Genomic DNA, 14,170 nt, shown 5'->3' on the forward strand with positions numbered 1-14,170 from the left:
ATTATTATTATTATTATTATTATTATTATATTTTTTTCATCTGTTTTCCAGGTAGCGTACACACAACGGCCCTGCCCTTAGCCGCAACAGTTTCCCCTGGTTTCAGTATGATTTGGTGTTGGTTAAAAGATGCTCTCTTCTGTACAACAAAGCGTTTATGGTTAGAAACGAAACTTCTTGTTCAACAGAGCGCACTTTTGGTTAGAGAGAGATCTGGGCTCAGCAGGTTAACGGACTCTGCGCAACAGGTTTAATCAAAGGCATAAGGAGTCGCTTAATTTTGGCCTTCTCTCCTTACTAGCATCTCGGGAAAAAACTCAGCTGGAATCCTTTTTTGCTCTCTTGACAAGTTGGCTTTCTATAAATGGGGTAGGGCTTTTTCAGGGAGAAGCATCCTATCGTCTGAGCTTGCAACCTATGGTTTGATGAACGTCTACCCTCTAACTTATAAATACCTAAGGGGAGGGGGTTATTCTCTTAAGACAAAGCACAAAATGCACAAGAAAGGAACTCTGATGACGAGTTGTATTTCAGGCCACTGACCAACAGAAGAAAATTAAAAGAGACTTAATTACAGAATAAAAACCATCAATCTCTTTATGAAGGTCACACTTCTCCTTGAACCCAGAGGTGAGTGGCAACTTCGGTGACTGCGCTGCCCCTCGGCAAAAAAAAAGATGAAGTTTCAAGAGGCAGCTCCGTTAATTGCTACTGTTTTCCGCAGCGCAGCAAAATCTGGCAGTCAGTGGGATGGGGCCGATGCAAGTTCTCTTGCAAGCAACATTTTCAGCCTAGAAAGTCTAACTTAATTTAAAAACAAAACGAAACAAAAAGACTGCCGCCGTGAAGCCAAGCCCATCAAGTGCAGTTTGCTCCTCGACAGTCAGCCCCGCAGGTAGCTGGAAGTCATGAAATAAAAACGGGAGGGGTGGGGGGGGGAGGGGAGGAAAGGAAAATGGCCCAAGGGCATCAGGGATCTAGAACAGGTACCAGGAAATAGGTCTGCTTGATGGCCACCCTTGCTTTTAAGAAGTCGGCATGTCGGCCTTACTGAGTGCAATGGCCAACTCCAGGTCTTCCTGCTCTTGTCTTCGCAATCGCGCCAGCCTTTCCTGCTCTGCCTTCTCACTCTCCCGTTTGGCCCACGCCAACTGCTGCTCCTCATTGCCAAGCTAAAAGAAGTAACAAAAACGAGACTCGGTTAACAAGATAAGAGAGAAGAAAAAGCCCAGGGTGGTAGCAGTAGCAACAGCAGCAGCAGCAGCAGCAACAGCAGCATTTGGGGACAGATTCACCTCCCACAACCCTCCATACCAGACTTGTATCAGTAGGAAGTAGGGATGGGAAGAGGCCAAGGGTGGCCGGGAAACCTTTTGCTCTTGGCTAGTTCTACTCAAAATTCTCCACCCGTTATTTCTTCCAGGCATCGATTAACAATCCCCCCCCACCTTCCCAGGACCTGCTTTCAATTTAATCCTGCCTCAATCGCTGTTTCTTCTGATCAGCGAAACAAATCCTTGATATAGATGGTCTAAATCAGTGATGGCGAACCTTTTTCGGCTCGCGTGCCATAAGGGGGGGACCGCAGAGGGGGCGTGCTTGGGCGTGCCGCACCCATAATGAAGTGCGCAAACCCCCCAGCGTGCATGCACACATGACAGGCAACCCCCCCCATTTTTTGCATGCTTTTTTCGTCCTCCCCAAGCTCCAGAGGCTTTATAGGAGCCTAGGGAGGACGGAAACAGCCTCCCATGCCCCTGTCCCCCCCAGAGGCCCCCTGGAAGCTTCAGGAGCTTCCCTGAAGCCTACGGAACGTGAAAAAATGGCACTATGGGCAAACCGGAAGTTCAGGAACGAACTTCCGGTTTGCTCGTAGCATCGTTTTTCGTCCACTGGAGCCTTCAGGGAAGCCTCTGGAAGGCCCCTCAAGGCTCCAGAGGGCTTAAACCGGCCCTACGAGCAAACCAGAATTCTGTTCCTGAAGTTCCGGTTTGCCCATAGGGCTGTTTTTTTTTTTTGCGCTCCGGAGGCTTCAGGGATGCTCCTGAAGCTTCTGGAGGGCCTCTGGGGTGAGGGGAGAGGCTGTTTTCGCCCTCCCCAAGCTCCTATAAAGCCTCTGGAGCCTGGGGAGGGCAAAAAACGGCTTTAAAAAAGCCGAAACTCAGCTAGCCAGTGCAACAGGGCAATGCCTCACGTGCCCTGACAAATGGCTTCGTGTGCCACCTGTGGCACGCGTGCCATAGGTTCGCCATCCTGGGTCTAAGTAATCAAATGCTCTCTTTTTGACCCATTTTTGTATCATTGGTCCAATTCACCCGTTAACCAATCAAACCAAAATGCTCTCTAGCTTGGGCTTTTAACATCTTTTTGACTTGAACCCTCTTGCCTACTAATTTTTCATTTTCCTTTATGGCCCCAAACTCTTCTACATATCTTGCTTGATACTAGATCTCCCTATCACCTCTGAATCCTACTGTTTTTTTTTAATGTCGGAGTTATGTTAAGATCCTGCACTATAATTACATAAAATAACTCTTTTGCATAAAGTAACTTTGAATTACAGTAGACTTAGCAAACAATTTAAAAAATTGCAAAACCCAACGTTTGTATCTTGTAAGAGAGAATCCCCGACAAGGGCCCATGAATCTAGGATCAGGCCAAAGATTGCTCTTAACATTGGGGCAGGATGGCTCATGGCTTGGATGGCAATGTTGTGCATGTGTTTGGTCTTTTAGCCATAAGAGCCAGTTTGGTGTAGTGGTTAAGGTGCTGACCTAGAAACAGAAGGCTGTGAGTTCTAGTCCTACTTTAGGCAGCTGGGTGACTTTGGGCCACTCATTAGGAGATTGAGTGTTCTAGTCTCACTTTTGGCATGACTAGCAAGCTGGCTAGGCGACTTGGGGTCAGTCACGCTTTCTCAGCCCATCTCACAGGGTTGTTGTTACGGGGAAAATAGGAGGAAGGAAAGAGTTACTTATAAAGCAATAAAAGGTGGGATAAAAGTCTAATAAATACATAATAAATAAATGTGGCTTGTGTTAGTTACAGGTGATACTGCAAAATGTTAGTGGATTCTCAGCAATCATAACCAGAGAGATTAAGAACTACTCTTAGAGACCCCACAAGTTTCCTTCTCTGCTGTGTGGGAAGGGTCCCAAAGGGTCTCGTTCAGATTCAAAGTCATATCTGATACAGGCTACAACTATGAACATTGTTGCTGTCTTCATTTTCCATTACAAGCTGGTATTAATGGAAGAAGAAAGAGAAAAACGCACACAATGTCATTCTAACAAGAATTAGGGAGCATGGGATGATAAATATTTTGCGGCCCAAGACCAAAATTCTGCCGGAAAGGCAAAACAGAGGATGGAGGGATGGATGAACAATCTGGTATAAAAGCAGTAGTATCTGTGAGACAACCAGTATAGTGCAGGGATTAAATTTTTGATGAGACAAGGCCTGATGAGTTTATATCCACCACTGCCCCCAGAAACTCAGTCGGACCAATAATTTTCTCTCAGCTCAACCTATCTCACAGAGTCGTTGTTGTGGGGGGAAAACTGGAAGAGGGAATGCTACATATGCCACCTTTGCCTTCTGGAGGAAAGGCAGACTGCTGCATAAATCTAACAAATACTGTATTTTTCGGAGTATTTTGAATAAGATTTTGAAGAGGCAAATTTAAAAAAAAGTTTTTGCACTCTGCAGACCTCCCAAAAACGGGCATGTTTTTTGTCAAAAAAAAGGGCGTGCATAGCCTTTATGAGGCTTCCAGAGTGCTCCTGGGAGCGGGGTGGGGGACAAAAATGAGCAAGAAACAGCCCGGGTTTTGCTCATTTTTGCCCTCCCCAGCCCTCAGGAGCACTCTGGAAGCCACCTAAAGGGTATGCACAGCCATTTTTGCAAAGGGGGCGGGGTTTCGGGAGACCAAAAATGCTGTATAAGACGCACCCAGATTTTCAGCCTCTTTTTTGAGGGAAAGGGGTGCGTCTTATACTCTGAAAAATACAGTACATAACAAATAAACAAACGTTGCAATCCTTTGCTAACACACATTGAGGCCACGACTAATTACAAGGTGCGGGGTCATTGGTGCTCTCTTGAGTTTGGTTGTTTTCTTGCAAGCCCAAAGAGCATCAAGGATTCCTCATTTCAACCTGCAAACATTCTCCTTTATTGGTATTTACAAGGTCTCGGGTCAAATGTGACAGAAGTAAAATCATGTGTAGGGCATCCATCCCATGCATCAAGACAACAACCGAAGCTCTAAGAAGAAACATCTCGAAACCTGTCAATTTTCCATCTTCTCCGGAGCAACCAGTTTAGTGAAGAAAGAGGAACCGCTCCTCCAATGCCTCTTTTATTTCTTGAATTAGATATCAGGCGCACAGCTGCTGAACAGTAAGATGACAGTGTACAGTTTTTAAAATGACCCCCTGAAATAAAACTACTGTCTCCCAAGTATTGTGGATGAAACTATTTTTAATCGTCCAGTTGGAGAAAGCACGGAAATAGGAAGTAAGTAGGATCCAATCTGGGTCGGTCATCAGAACCAGAGATTTTGCCTTCCTAGCTTTCGGACTCATGTTGGAGCCCACCTTCAGGGAACTTTTCTTCAACTAGAGAGAAGTTCCCTAAAAATGGGCTCCAGCAGAGTTCGAAAGCTCGGAAGGCAAAATCTCTAGCCCTGATGACTGACCCAAACTGGTTCCTGCAATGTTGTCCTGGGACACATATATTTGCCTTCATTTGTATAGAAAGTAAAGTCCAAGAAAGCCAAAGGCATTTGTTGAAGATGCTTGATGAAAACACCAAGAATTAGATATTTCTATATTTATTTGTTGGTTTTCAAAACAAGAAGGGGGAGTTTTATACAGGAACTTATAATGATGGTAATGTACTCACTTCTAGACATAGTTTCTAAAGGATAGGATATGGAAAGAAGTAATGGTAAATGTGGGACATTGTACAGTACATCAAGAGAACATAATGTCAAACTGGAGAAGAAAGAGACTTCATCATAGAGTCACAGCAACTAATCATACTTGGCATCCACATTAATTCAGTACTGTAGCACTAGAGAAAATCCTGAAGGGGAAACTTAAATTAGGAAGGAACCTAAAGGAGAAATCATTCCAGCAATTTAATATGAGGATAACTGAAATTAATGATTCTCAGACTAAATTACTGCAGCAACCTAACATGACTTTTCAAATTCATGTCTTGTCAAAATAAAGAGGTACAAATTCTACAACTCTAAAAGATTAAACACAAAGTCATGAAACTTGAATAGATGAACTGCCAATTTTCATTTAATCCTAAGCAGTAGGCAAGATCTAGGGCTGGGTATATTCTTGAAACAAATGGAAAGAAGCAAATATATGTTTATAGCCATGGGGGTGCAGTGGTTAGAATGCAATACTGCAGGCTAATTCTGCATTCCCATTGCCAGGAGTTCGACCTTCACTTGGCTCAAGGTTGACTCAGTCTTCCATTCTTCCAAAGTTAGTAAAATGAGGACCTAGACTGTTGAGGGCAATATGTTGAGTCTGTAAGCTATTTAGAGAGGGCTGTAAAGCACTATGAAGCAGTATATAAGCAGTATATAAGTATATGCTATTGCTATTTCTATTCAAAGCATGTATTAATAGAATAAACCAAAACAAGTTCAACAGTTATATAAAACTGCAAAGGTGTATGTATGTATGTATGTATGTATGTATGTATGTATGTATGTATGCATATATGTATGTATGTATGTATGTATGTATGTGTGTATATATATATATATATATACACACATACATACATACACATACATACATACACACACACACACACACACATATATTAATATAATATATTATATTATATTATATTATATGATTTGGCAAGAATGTGGTTGAAAAGGAAAAATAGAAGGAACTCTGGAGATCATCTAGTCCATGGATGTCCAAACTTGGCAAGGTTTAAGACTTCAACTTTTCATGGCTGGCTGAAGAATTCTGGGAGCTGAAGTCCACAGGTCTTAAAGTTACCAAGGTTGGACACCTCTGATCTAATCCAACTTCTGCCAAGGAATCCATTACTAAGCAGTCTACTATTTCTACTTGCTATTAGTCTTGAATAAGGACAGGTCTTCAGCCTAGTTTTGCAGGGCTATCTTTACACTCTCAAGTTCTTTATAGCTCTCAAGCAGATCTGTTTATAAAATGACTATACTGAGTGTGCTGTACAGAGATACTAAATATAAATAAAACAAATGTATACTTAAAATTTGAAAATTCTTTCATTGAAAGGGCTTACCAAAAATCCTGAGGAAATGTAGCACTTTAAGATGAGGAAAACTCCTCTTATGAAGGAATATTCGAGTTAGGAGAAAAAAAATAGACGATGCAGCTTTTGCAAGAGAATGATGTAAATAAGAAAAGAAACTACCAAACCTCAGTATTGGAACTAGTACTTTCTAAGTTGTTCAAAATGATCCAAACAAAAAGAACATGCAATTAGATGGTTCATATTTGCTGGTGACAAAATAGTAAAATATAACAAAGGGGGAAAAATAGCAACTCAACTCTTATTTTGCCTCAGTTTTCTCCAGTAAGAGGAAAATTATGCCACCAGAATGGGATGAGACAGGTGGATTAAAGTTTGAATTGTATAGAAAAATAATCAGAACACTCATTTACCTGGAATGAGTTTAAAATATCTAGGATCAAATGAACTGCATCTGAACAAACTAAGGGTCTGCCCAAATCTTTAGGTATCACCTTTGAGAAATCCTGTTGGTTAATTGTTCTGAGTAATTTATTAGGAGAAGGCTAGATGACACGACTGTTAAGTGGATACACTGCTGGCTCAATAAGAATTCACAAAGGGTGATTTTCCTCCTTAAATTAGAGGGGAGAATCAGCAAGGTGTCACAAGGTGCAGCTCTATCTCCCCCCCCCCTGCCCCCGGTCCCGACAATTGAATCATTTGGATGAAGAAATATAGGGTATCCTTATTCAAATTTGCAGATGGGTGAACTACATGCTGTATACAAGGAGAAATAAAATTCAAAACTATCTTGGTGGGTTAGAAAACCTGAAACAGAATGCAATTCATCAGACAGAAATGCAAAATCATGTACTTAGGTAATGAAATTCTTATGCAGAGGCATAGAATGGAGCAAAATTATCTGTGGAAAAAGGTATTGGAATAATAACTATTCTACTTTATTCTATGTAGACCAGACCTCCTCCTTGAATATTTTTAATTCTGAGCATCACATTTGGAAATAAAAAGATTTAGATCACTGGATCAAATTCAGAGCAAAGGAGTAAGGACAATGTGTGGGGACTGGAAATCAAGTCCTATTGAAGATTTAGAAGCTGAATGTGCTTAATCCTGGGAAGCAAATGCTAAGAGAAGATATAACAATACTCTTAATTGTACCTGAAAGAAAGCCATAACTTGTTTCCTAATATCCCAGAGAAGAGAACTTGGAATAATGAGGTTATAGGAAGGAGTTTCTATGCCGTGAGGTCTGCTCCTCCTAGTGGTCCTGCTGGATACTGCCTACCCACCAGGGCGGTACTGAATTGAACACAGACCAAAATTGCCTGCCCTGGTGGGTGGACAGGTGACAAGCCGGTTGGTCATTTGTTTGTTTTTTTGTTGCAACCCATGGGCCTACAGTCATATCTGTTAAAATGCAGACATGACTTGGATGCTGCTTTTGATCGTGCATATCTGACAATCCGACAAGCAGATCCTGTGCCTGTGGGAATAACGCTAGGAAGATGAAAGGAAGGGAATTCTAGCTAAATGTTTAGAATAAAACACCACAAACCTAAACTTCCTAACAGCACATTGAATTTAACAGTGGAACCAATTACTCATTACTCAGAAGAGGAGATTTCCTTCCTTGGAACTATTTCAACACAGGCTGGACAGCTGTCATGCAGCTTTAATTTCCTTATCTGCACCATTCAGGAGCTGTAATGGCACAGTGTTTAGAATGCAGCATTGCAGGTTAACTCTGTCCACAACAAGGACTTCAACCTGAGTGTCTCACGGTTGGCTCAGCTTTCCATCCTTCCAAGATCAGTAAAATGAGGACCAGATTGTTGGAGGCAATTTGCTGACTCTGTAAACTGCTTAGGGAGGGCAGTAAAGCAATATGAAGTGGTATATAAGTGTAAGTGCTATTGTTTATTGCTGCACTCTTCCAATTCTATAATTCTATGGTGAGACTAAAAAATTTAAAATGGTTAAATAAATAAAAAAGGAATAGTGAGATTTCAAAAAATGTCTTCAAACAAAAGAAAACGGGCATTTTGCCTGTCACATAAAGAGATCTGTGGACACACAGAAAGCTCAATGAAAATGTTAACCTGATATGCTACATTTTATATGGTTCAACAACACACAGTAGTTCTGCCTACTGTACTATCAAGGGAATATGGTAGATTTGGAAAAATTCTCTTCAAAATTTCAAGGAGCTGGAGAAGGAATGAAGTTGCCTTCACTCTTTCACAGAATTAAAATCTGGGTTTATTCAATTTAAGTTGAATAACAGGAGGTCGAGAATAGCTATTTGATCCTACAATGCAAATTACAGAACTCATTATGAGAAAATACAATAGTGCAGAAGGAATGGCAGAACCTGGGCTGGCGTGAAAAGAGAAGTCAGCCTAGAATCTCTACATAGCTACAAGTGAACTAAGTCCAACCCCACTTTAAGTGCCATTGACCCGTATCTAATTCTAACCAGGTGCTGACTGTTATGAGATGGATTCCTATACATAGGCCATTAGCAATAAATTAAATTAACTTTCACATGTGGACCTGGTCTTTCGGGCCCCACAATGGTAGCCACCACGATGAAAAGAGTTAAAGATGATTTATAGAGCCTATGAATGCTGGTAATGAATCCCATATCAAATAGTGCCTCACCTTAATTGTCCTCAGGACCTGCTTCTGCACTTCTCACTACAATTGCTGGATTAAAGGCCCATAATCTGATTGAACACGATTTTCCTTATATTTAATATACTGTATGGTAGTCACATTCTTCAAAAAATATGTCTGATTCCTCATGTAAATCTATCTGAGCCCAATGCCTATCTCATCTCTTCCATAAATTCATTATGCATTTCACAACGAAGAATTCACTGTTGTCTGCCTGAAATCAGTTGCCAATTTTCTACACATAATTTGGTTTTTTCCTTGTAGAGAAATAGCCTGACCTCCTGATCAAAGGGGGTATCTTATTACTTGACTATACCAGGAGGGGGGGAAAACATGTTTTCTATCTGTTAGGCAGCTGTGAAAAAATTTCCTCTATTTCCTCTCTCTAGTAAGGCTCAGTTCTGTGCTTGACACCTGAAAAGAGAGGCATGTTGACAGCTCCAAAGGGCGTGGGAGAATCAGGAATGCAATGAAGCCCATCCCATCTAAAATTGCAAGCAATGCAAGCAATGGAAAGGTCAATGAGTCCCAGAGGGCTTTCCCCAGCTTGGAGTAGTGGAAAGCATGCCAGTTGCTGGGATTCACAGCCTTTGCAAAGATTCATTTTGCATTCTGCAGGCCGTGGATGACACAAGGCGTGACAGAAGCTAGCCTAACCCTCTTCCAGCAAGGTCAACCTTCTGAAGCTGTGGTTGATGGACCTTAGGAGGAAGAGATGAGGACTCAAACCAACGTCAAGCCAGTGGGGATGCAAAGCTCAGCCCACAAAAACAACATCCTCTACGCTTTCTCGGTGCTCGTATTTCAAAGTAACAGTAGAAGAAAAATCAGAAGCATCCTCCTTGCTGCTACAGATGCATGCTATGCCCCAAACCGCACATACAAGCTGTAAGTGAAATTCAGTGTTACAATGCAAGTAGGAATTAATTGTAAAAAAATAAAAATAAAAATCCCCACATGGCTGGCCAGGGATAATCAGATTTTCACCATAAGAGGTTTAAATGCACATACACGCACCCCATTGCCCCATTCATGTACACGCACCCAGCTGGACGCAGGAACTATATAAAGCTTTAGGTTGAATGGAGTTTAACATATTCCAGACCCTGGTGAACCTTTTCCTTGTTCTCTGCAGTGGAGAAGCTGCAGGCATGCAAGCACATGCAGTGCCAAGAGAGAGAGAAAGAACTGACTACTTCCACTGAACGAATTACACAAGCTCTTTCTGAGAAGTGAGGGGAAAAGTTTTTTTGGGAAGGAGAAGAGGGTGACTCTGTCTCGTGCCCCTATTCAAGGATCCACGGCTTGGATGAGTTGTCATACCGAAGGTGGCAAACCAAAGGGCAGATTCAATACCCCAGACTCTTAGAAAGATTGCATAACCCAGAAAGAGAACAGGATTTGTTTTTGTTTATTTTTAAGGGGGGGGAGGAAAAGTAATTTTCACATGTGTATGGTTCAATTTCTGCTGAGAAACTGAACGCCCAATGAGGAAAACAAGAGGTGGAAAGTGTCTTTGAAAAGACAAAATAAAACCAAGATTGTGTTATTTGGGTTTTCCTGTTTATCAGTTGAACTTCAATCATACCAGCATTCATCTAAAATCTAGTACTAGAAGCCAGACCTGTAAGTAACCGGATGTTAAACAGATACCCTTTGCTTCTCCATAATGTTCTGCTGAACCATGGAAATATCTTTACTTGCTTAGCCTAAACTAGGCTGGACATATCCCTGTGTAACCTTTTCTGGGAGGTGATCAGGAAGGGAAACGCTGTGGCATGCTCCTTGTTCATCCATTTTATGGATCGTGCACCTTTCTGTGGGTACATTACTCCCCAAATATTGAAAATTTGCTTCCTTTACTGCAGAGGTCTTCCTTTACTGCATTCCCTTACTGCAGAGGTCTTCAAACCTGGCAACTTTAAGACGTGTCTTAAAGTTGCCAAATTTGAAGACCTCTGCCTTACTGCTTCTGAGAACTTTCTAAAGATTGGATTGTCCTTAGCTCCAAGTAGTCTCTATTTCTCCAGGGTTAAAAATAATAACCTAATTTGGTAGCTTTAAGACATGTGGACATACAACTCAAAGAATTCTGGGAGTCCAAGTTCACACATCTTAACATTGCCAACTTTGTGACACTAGTATAGAGCTTCAATTGTGTAATTACAATCACCATCCTGTCTTTCAATCGGTCATATGGATGCCCCTGCCATTATAGGGGCAACAGCAGATATACTCTGCAGCCTGAAACAGATAGAAGACCACTTTGTACACCTGATGATTCTAACAATGCAGTAAAGTTACTTCTCCATATATATCCTCAGTGCCTAACTGCTGAGTTCAATATGTTGATTATAAATTCCCACTCCCATGTTTCTACATATTTGGTACATCTAAACCTACAACAATGGCACTTATTACTATTCTATTATTCTCATTCCTAAACATTACACTGTTGAGACAGGTCCTTCTCTGAACAAGGAAGTCAATCAGAATTCTGGTCTTCTCTATTCCCTTCAAAACAGTTGCCCCCGAATTGACACTTTCTAAATAATCATAACATTCTTAATTCTTAGCTGTCCCAGCAATTGGCCGTGGTCCTTGGGCATCCTGGGAGTTGTAGTTTAATCATGTTTGGTGCCCACAAGCAGGGGAAGGCTATTTAAAAACTACCTACCTACTACCTACGTTCCCACATGGCTTTGTTTGCTATTTATTTCAGGTTATATAATGCACATGTCTACTAAATGTGTTAAAATAAAGGACTATTGTGTCCTTGCAAATTACTGGCTGAAACAAAATCTAGGCACCATTATTAGCCCTCATGTTAATTTGTGGAACACAGACAGAAAGTGTTTGGTTGTAAAAATGCTGAAAACGTTACTATAATAAGCAGCATTTTTTTTTTCTGGATTCCAGAAGTTCCTTAAGGAAGCTTCAGGATGTAGCTCCCTCTCAAGGCCTCCAAAGAACTCTGGAAATTTGGAAGAAAAAGCAGTATTCCACTAGACAAGCAAGCAAACAAACCTCTCTAATTAGCAGCATCATCAAACTCAAACTCTCTTTATTGATATGTCGAAGTGTTGGAATACAGAAGTAAATACAGAACTACATCAGGTGAGAGAGAGAGAGAGAGAGACAGCATGAAAGATTAAGAGACAAAAAGCTGTGGAAAGGAAAAGGAGAAGAGGGGCAGTTGAAACAGAAACGGGAGCCCAGAGGCAACTGCTGTTAGCAGCTTAGGAAAAAGCAGCTGTTGATGCAGAGAGAAGGAACTTAACTTACAGAGCTGAAGTCAGCAAACCCCCGGGAAGAGTCTTTAGGAGGTTTACTTGCAGAGGAAGGAGCAAACGGGACTCTTCCACTAAATAGGTCCCCAAACCCCTTTTTACTCTGAAACGGGTCACTGTTGTCAGCCCCGAATGGCTGAAATGGATCGGGGGGCTTGGCAAAATCGGAAGACCCGACTTGGCTTACAGGACTTTTACCTGGAAAAGGTTGAGAGAGAGAGAGAAAAAAAAGGAGAAGGAAGGAAAGAACAAAAAGGAAGAAAGGGAAAGGTTACTTACCATAGGGAAAAAAAAAATATCTAACTCTTACCCAGGAAGGTAAAATGTCCACCACTGGCACCACTTTGCCCTACAAGTGAGTTCATGAGGGCCTAAAATTGAGGGGGGGGGGGGCATTTGCATAGCCAGACTGGGCCCATGTTTAAGTGGGACCTTGCTTTTAATAACTGTCTCCCCTCCCGACGTGTCTGCCTTACTCAAAACCAAAGTCATCCTACAGAAAACCCCAAGAATATCTAAAAGTTTCAGCCCAACTGATAGACCCTGGTTTTTTGTTTCTTTCTTTTGGCTGGGACAAATCTAATACCATCTGGTATCTTTCAGGGGCTGCTCAGGAATCCTGCGAGCGGCGAGGGGACGTAAGACTGAGGATGGCTAGGCATCAAAAAAAAAGAGAGGAAAAAACAACAACCAGATGCAGTTCAAAGAAAGCTAGAATAATTTTCTTACGACGATCAATACCACAAGTGGGCTGCTGTCAAGGGTTGGAAAAAAAACACACGCATTGCTGCTGATATTTTAAGTACTCTCTTGTTATCACTGCCTAATGTGTTTTCTCTTCCTCCTCCTCCCCCCCTAGTAAAACAGGTCCCTTGGCTGAAAACCACAAGATTTTCAGCAGTTGCCTAAGTGGTGAACACAAACCACACAGAGGGCTCACTTCAACAAAATGACGATAAACAGCAGTTTTCAATGCAGGGGAAAAAATTCAAACAAGCAATGGCAGCTTCCCCCCCCCCCTCCCACCCCTGCAGCTCTAAGGAAAGACCCATGGGGGCGATGAGGAGGGCCTTCTTCCCATCTATTTGGGGCTAGAGGAGGGGAATGCACAGGGCCTTTGGCTGAGCCTGCTAATTAATCTGGCAGAGTTGCTCAGAGCACCTTCCATGGCAGTTCAAACCTCAGGCTCAAAGCGGGAGGCACGTGCAGAGTGGCTTTGTGGCAGCTGCCGCAGCAGAGATTCGCTCAACTTCCCTTTTCTATTCCAGCGAAGCTGCCTTCGATTGGGGTGAGGCCATTGGGGTAGCCTCCACCCAGCGTTTTCTGCTCTGGCTGGCAGTGGCTCTCTAGGGCCTCTCCGGTGAGGCACTGTTCCCGTGGCCTACTTCTTGGGAGGTGGTGAACCTTCTACCCAAGTCCACCCACTGCCTTTCAGTATGTTGTAAAGTTCATGATGTAAGAAAAGCCACGAAACTTCTAGATGCACTGGGTGGCATCGGATGTCTGTTTCTCCAAAAGCAGCCATCCCACTGCAAACCAGCTTCAGAAGCAGCCTGCCAAGAAGCTCCGGTGTCCAGAGAGGGACAGCAATCCACACCCCACCTCAAACTCATGGGCAAGCTAGACAAGTTATTCTGGGTACAACTCCCCCCGCCCCCAATCTCCCAGTAGTCTTAAAATAAGGAAGATCAGGAGGCAGATCTCAGTTTTAAAAAAAGACTCTTCTGTTTTGTCCACCCCACCTCAAAAAAAAAGAGCCATTTTCTCAATCCTCCCATGTACTTTTGGGAACTTTAATCAACATTTGGGTTCACCTGAGAAAACACAGAACAGGTCCAGTCTACACAAGAAAACAGTGGGAAATGCAGAGGGGGCGGGGGGACAAAACAGTGCAGAAACATCTTCTGCACATGGGAAAGGAGGAG

At 42.4% G+C, this 14,170-nt stretch overlaps 1 protein-coding gene across 6 annotated transcripts in view; it reads right to left on the reverse strand.

The window, feature by feature from the left end:
- Positions 1 to 507: 507 nt before the first annotated feature.
- Positions 508 to 14,170, reverse strand: part of EPS15L1 (epidermal growth factor receptor pathway substrate 15 like 1) — a 56,943-nt gene continuing 43,280 nt past the window's right edge. For 4 of the 6 annotated variants that reach the window (XM_032237965.1, XM_032237975.1, XM_032237983.1 and 1 more), the window contains 2 exons: positions 12,241 to 12,443; positions 508 to 1,172 (listed from right to left, as the gene is read on the reverse strand). In XM_032237965.1, coding sequence (XP_032093856.1) covers positions 1,026 to 1,172; positions 12,241 to 12,443 — 350 coding nt within the window. In that variant the 3' untranslated portion in view covers positions 508 to 1,025. The remainder of the gene's footprint in view (positions 1,173 to 12,240; positions 12,444 to 14,170) is intronic. The other 2 variants (XM_032237991.1, XM_032237999.1) reach the window with 2 other exon arrangements.

The sequence above is a fragment of the Thamnophis elegans genome, chromosome 1, assembly GCF_009769535.1.
Source record: "Thamnophis elegans isolate rThaEle1 chromosome 1, rThaEle1.pri, whole genome shotgun sequence".
Taxonomy (NCBI): domain Eukaryota; kingdom Metazoa; phylum Chordata; class Lepidosauria; order Squamata; family Colubridae; genus Thamnophis; species Thamnophis elegans.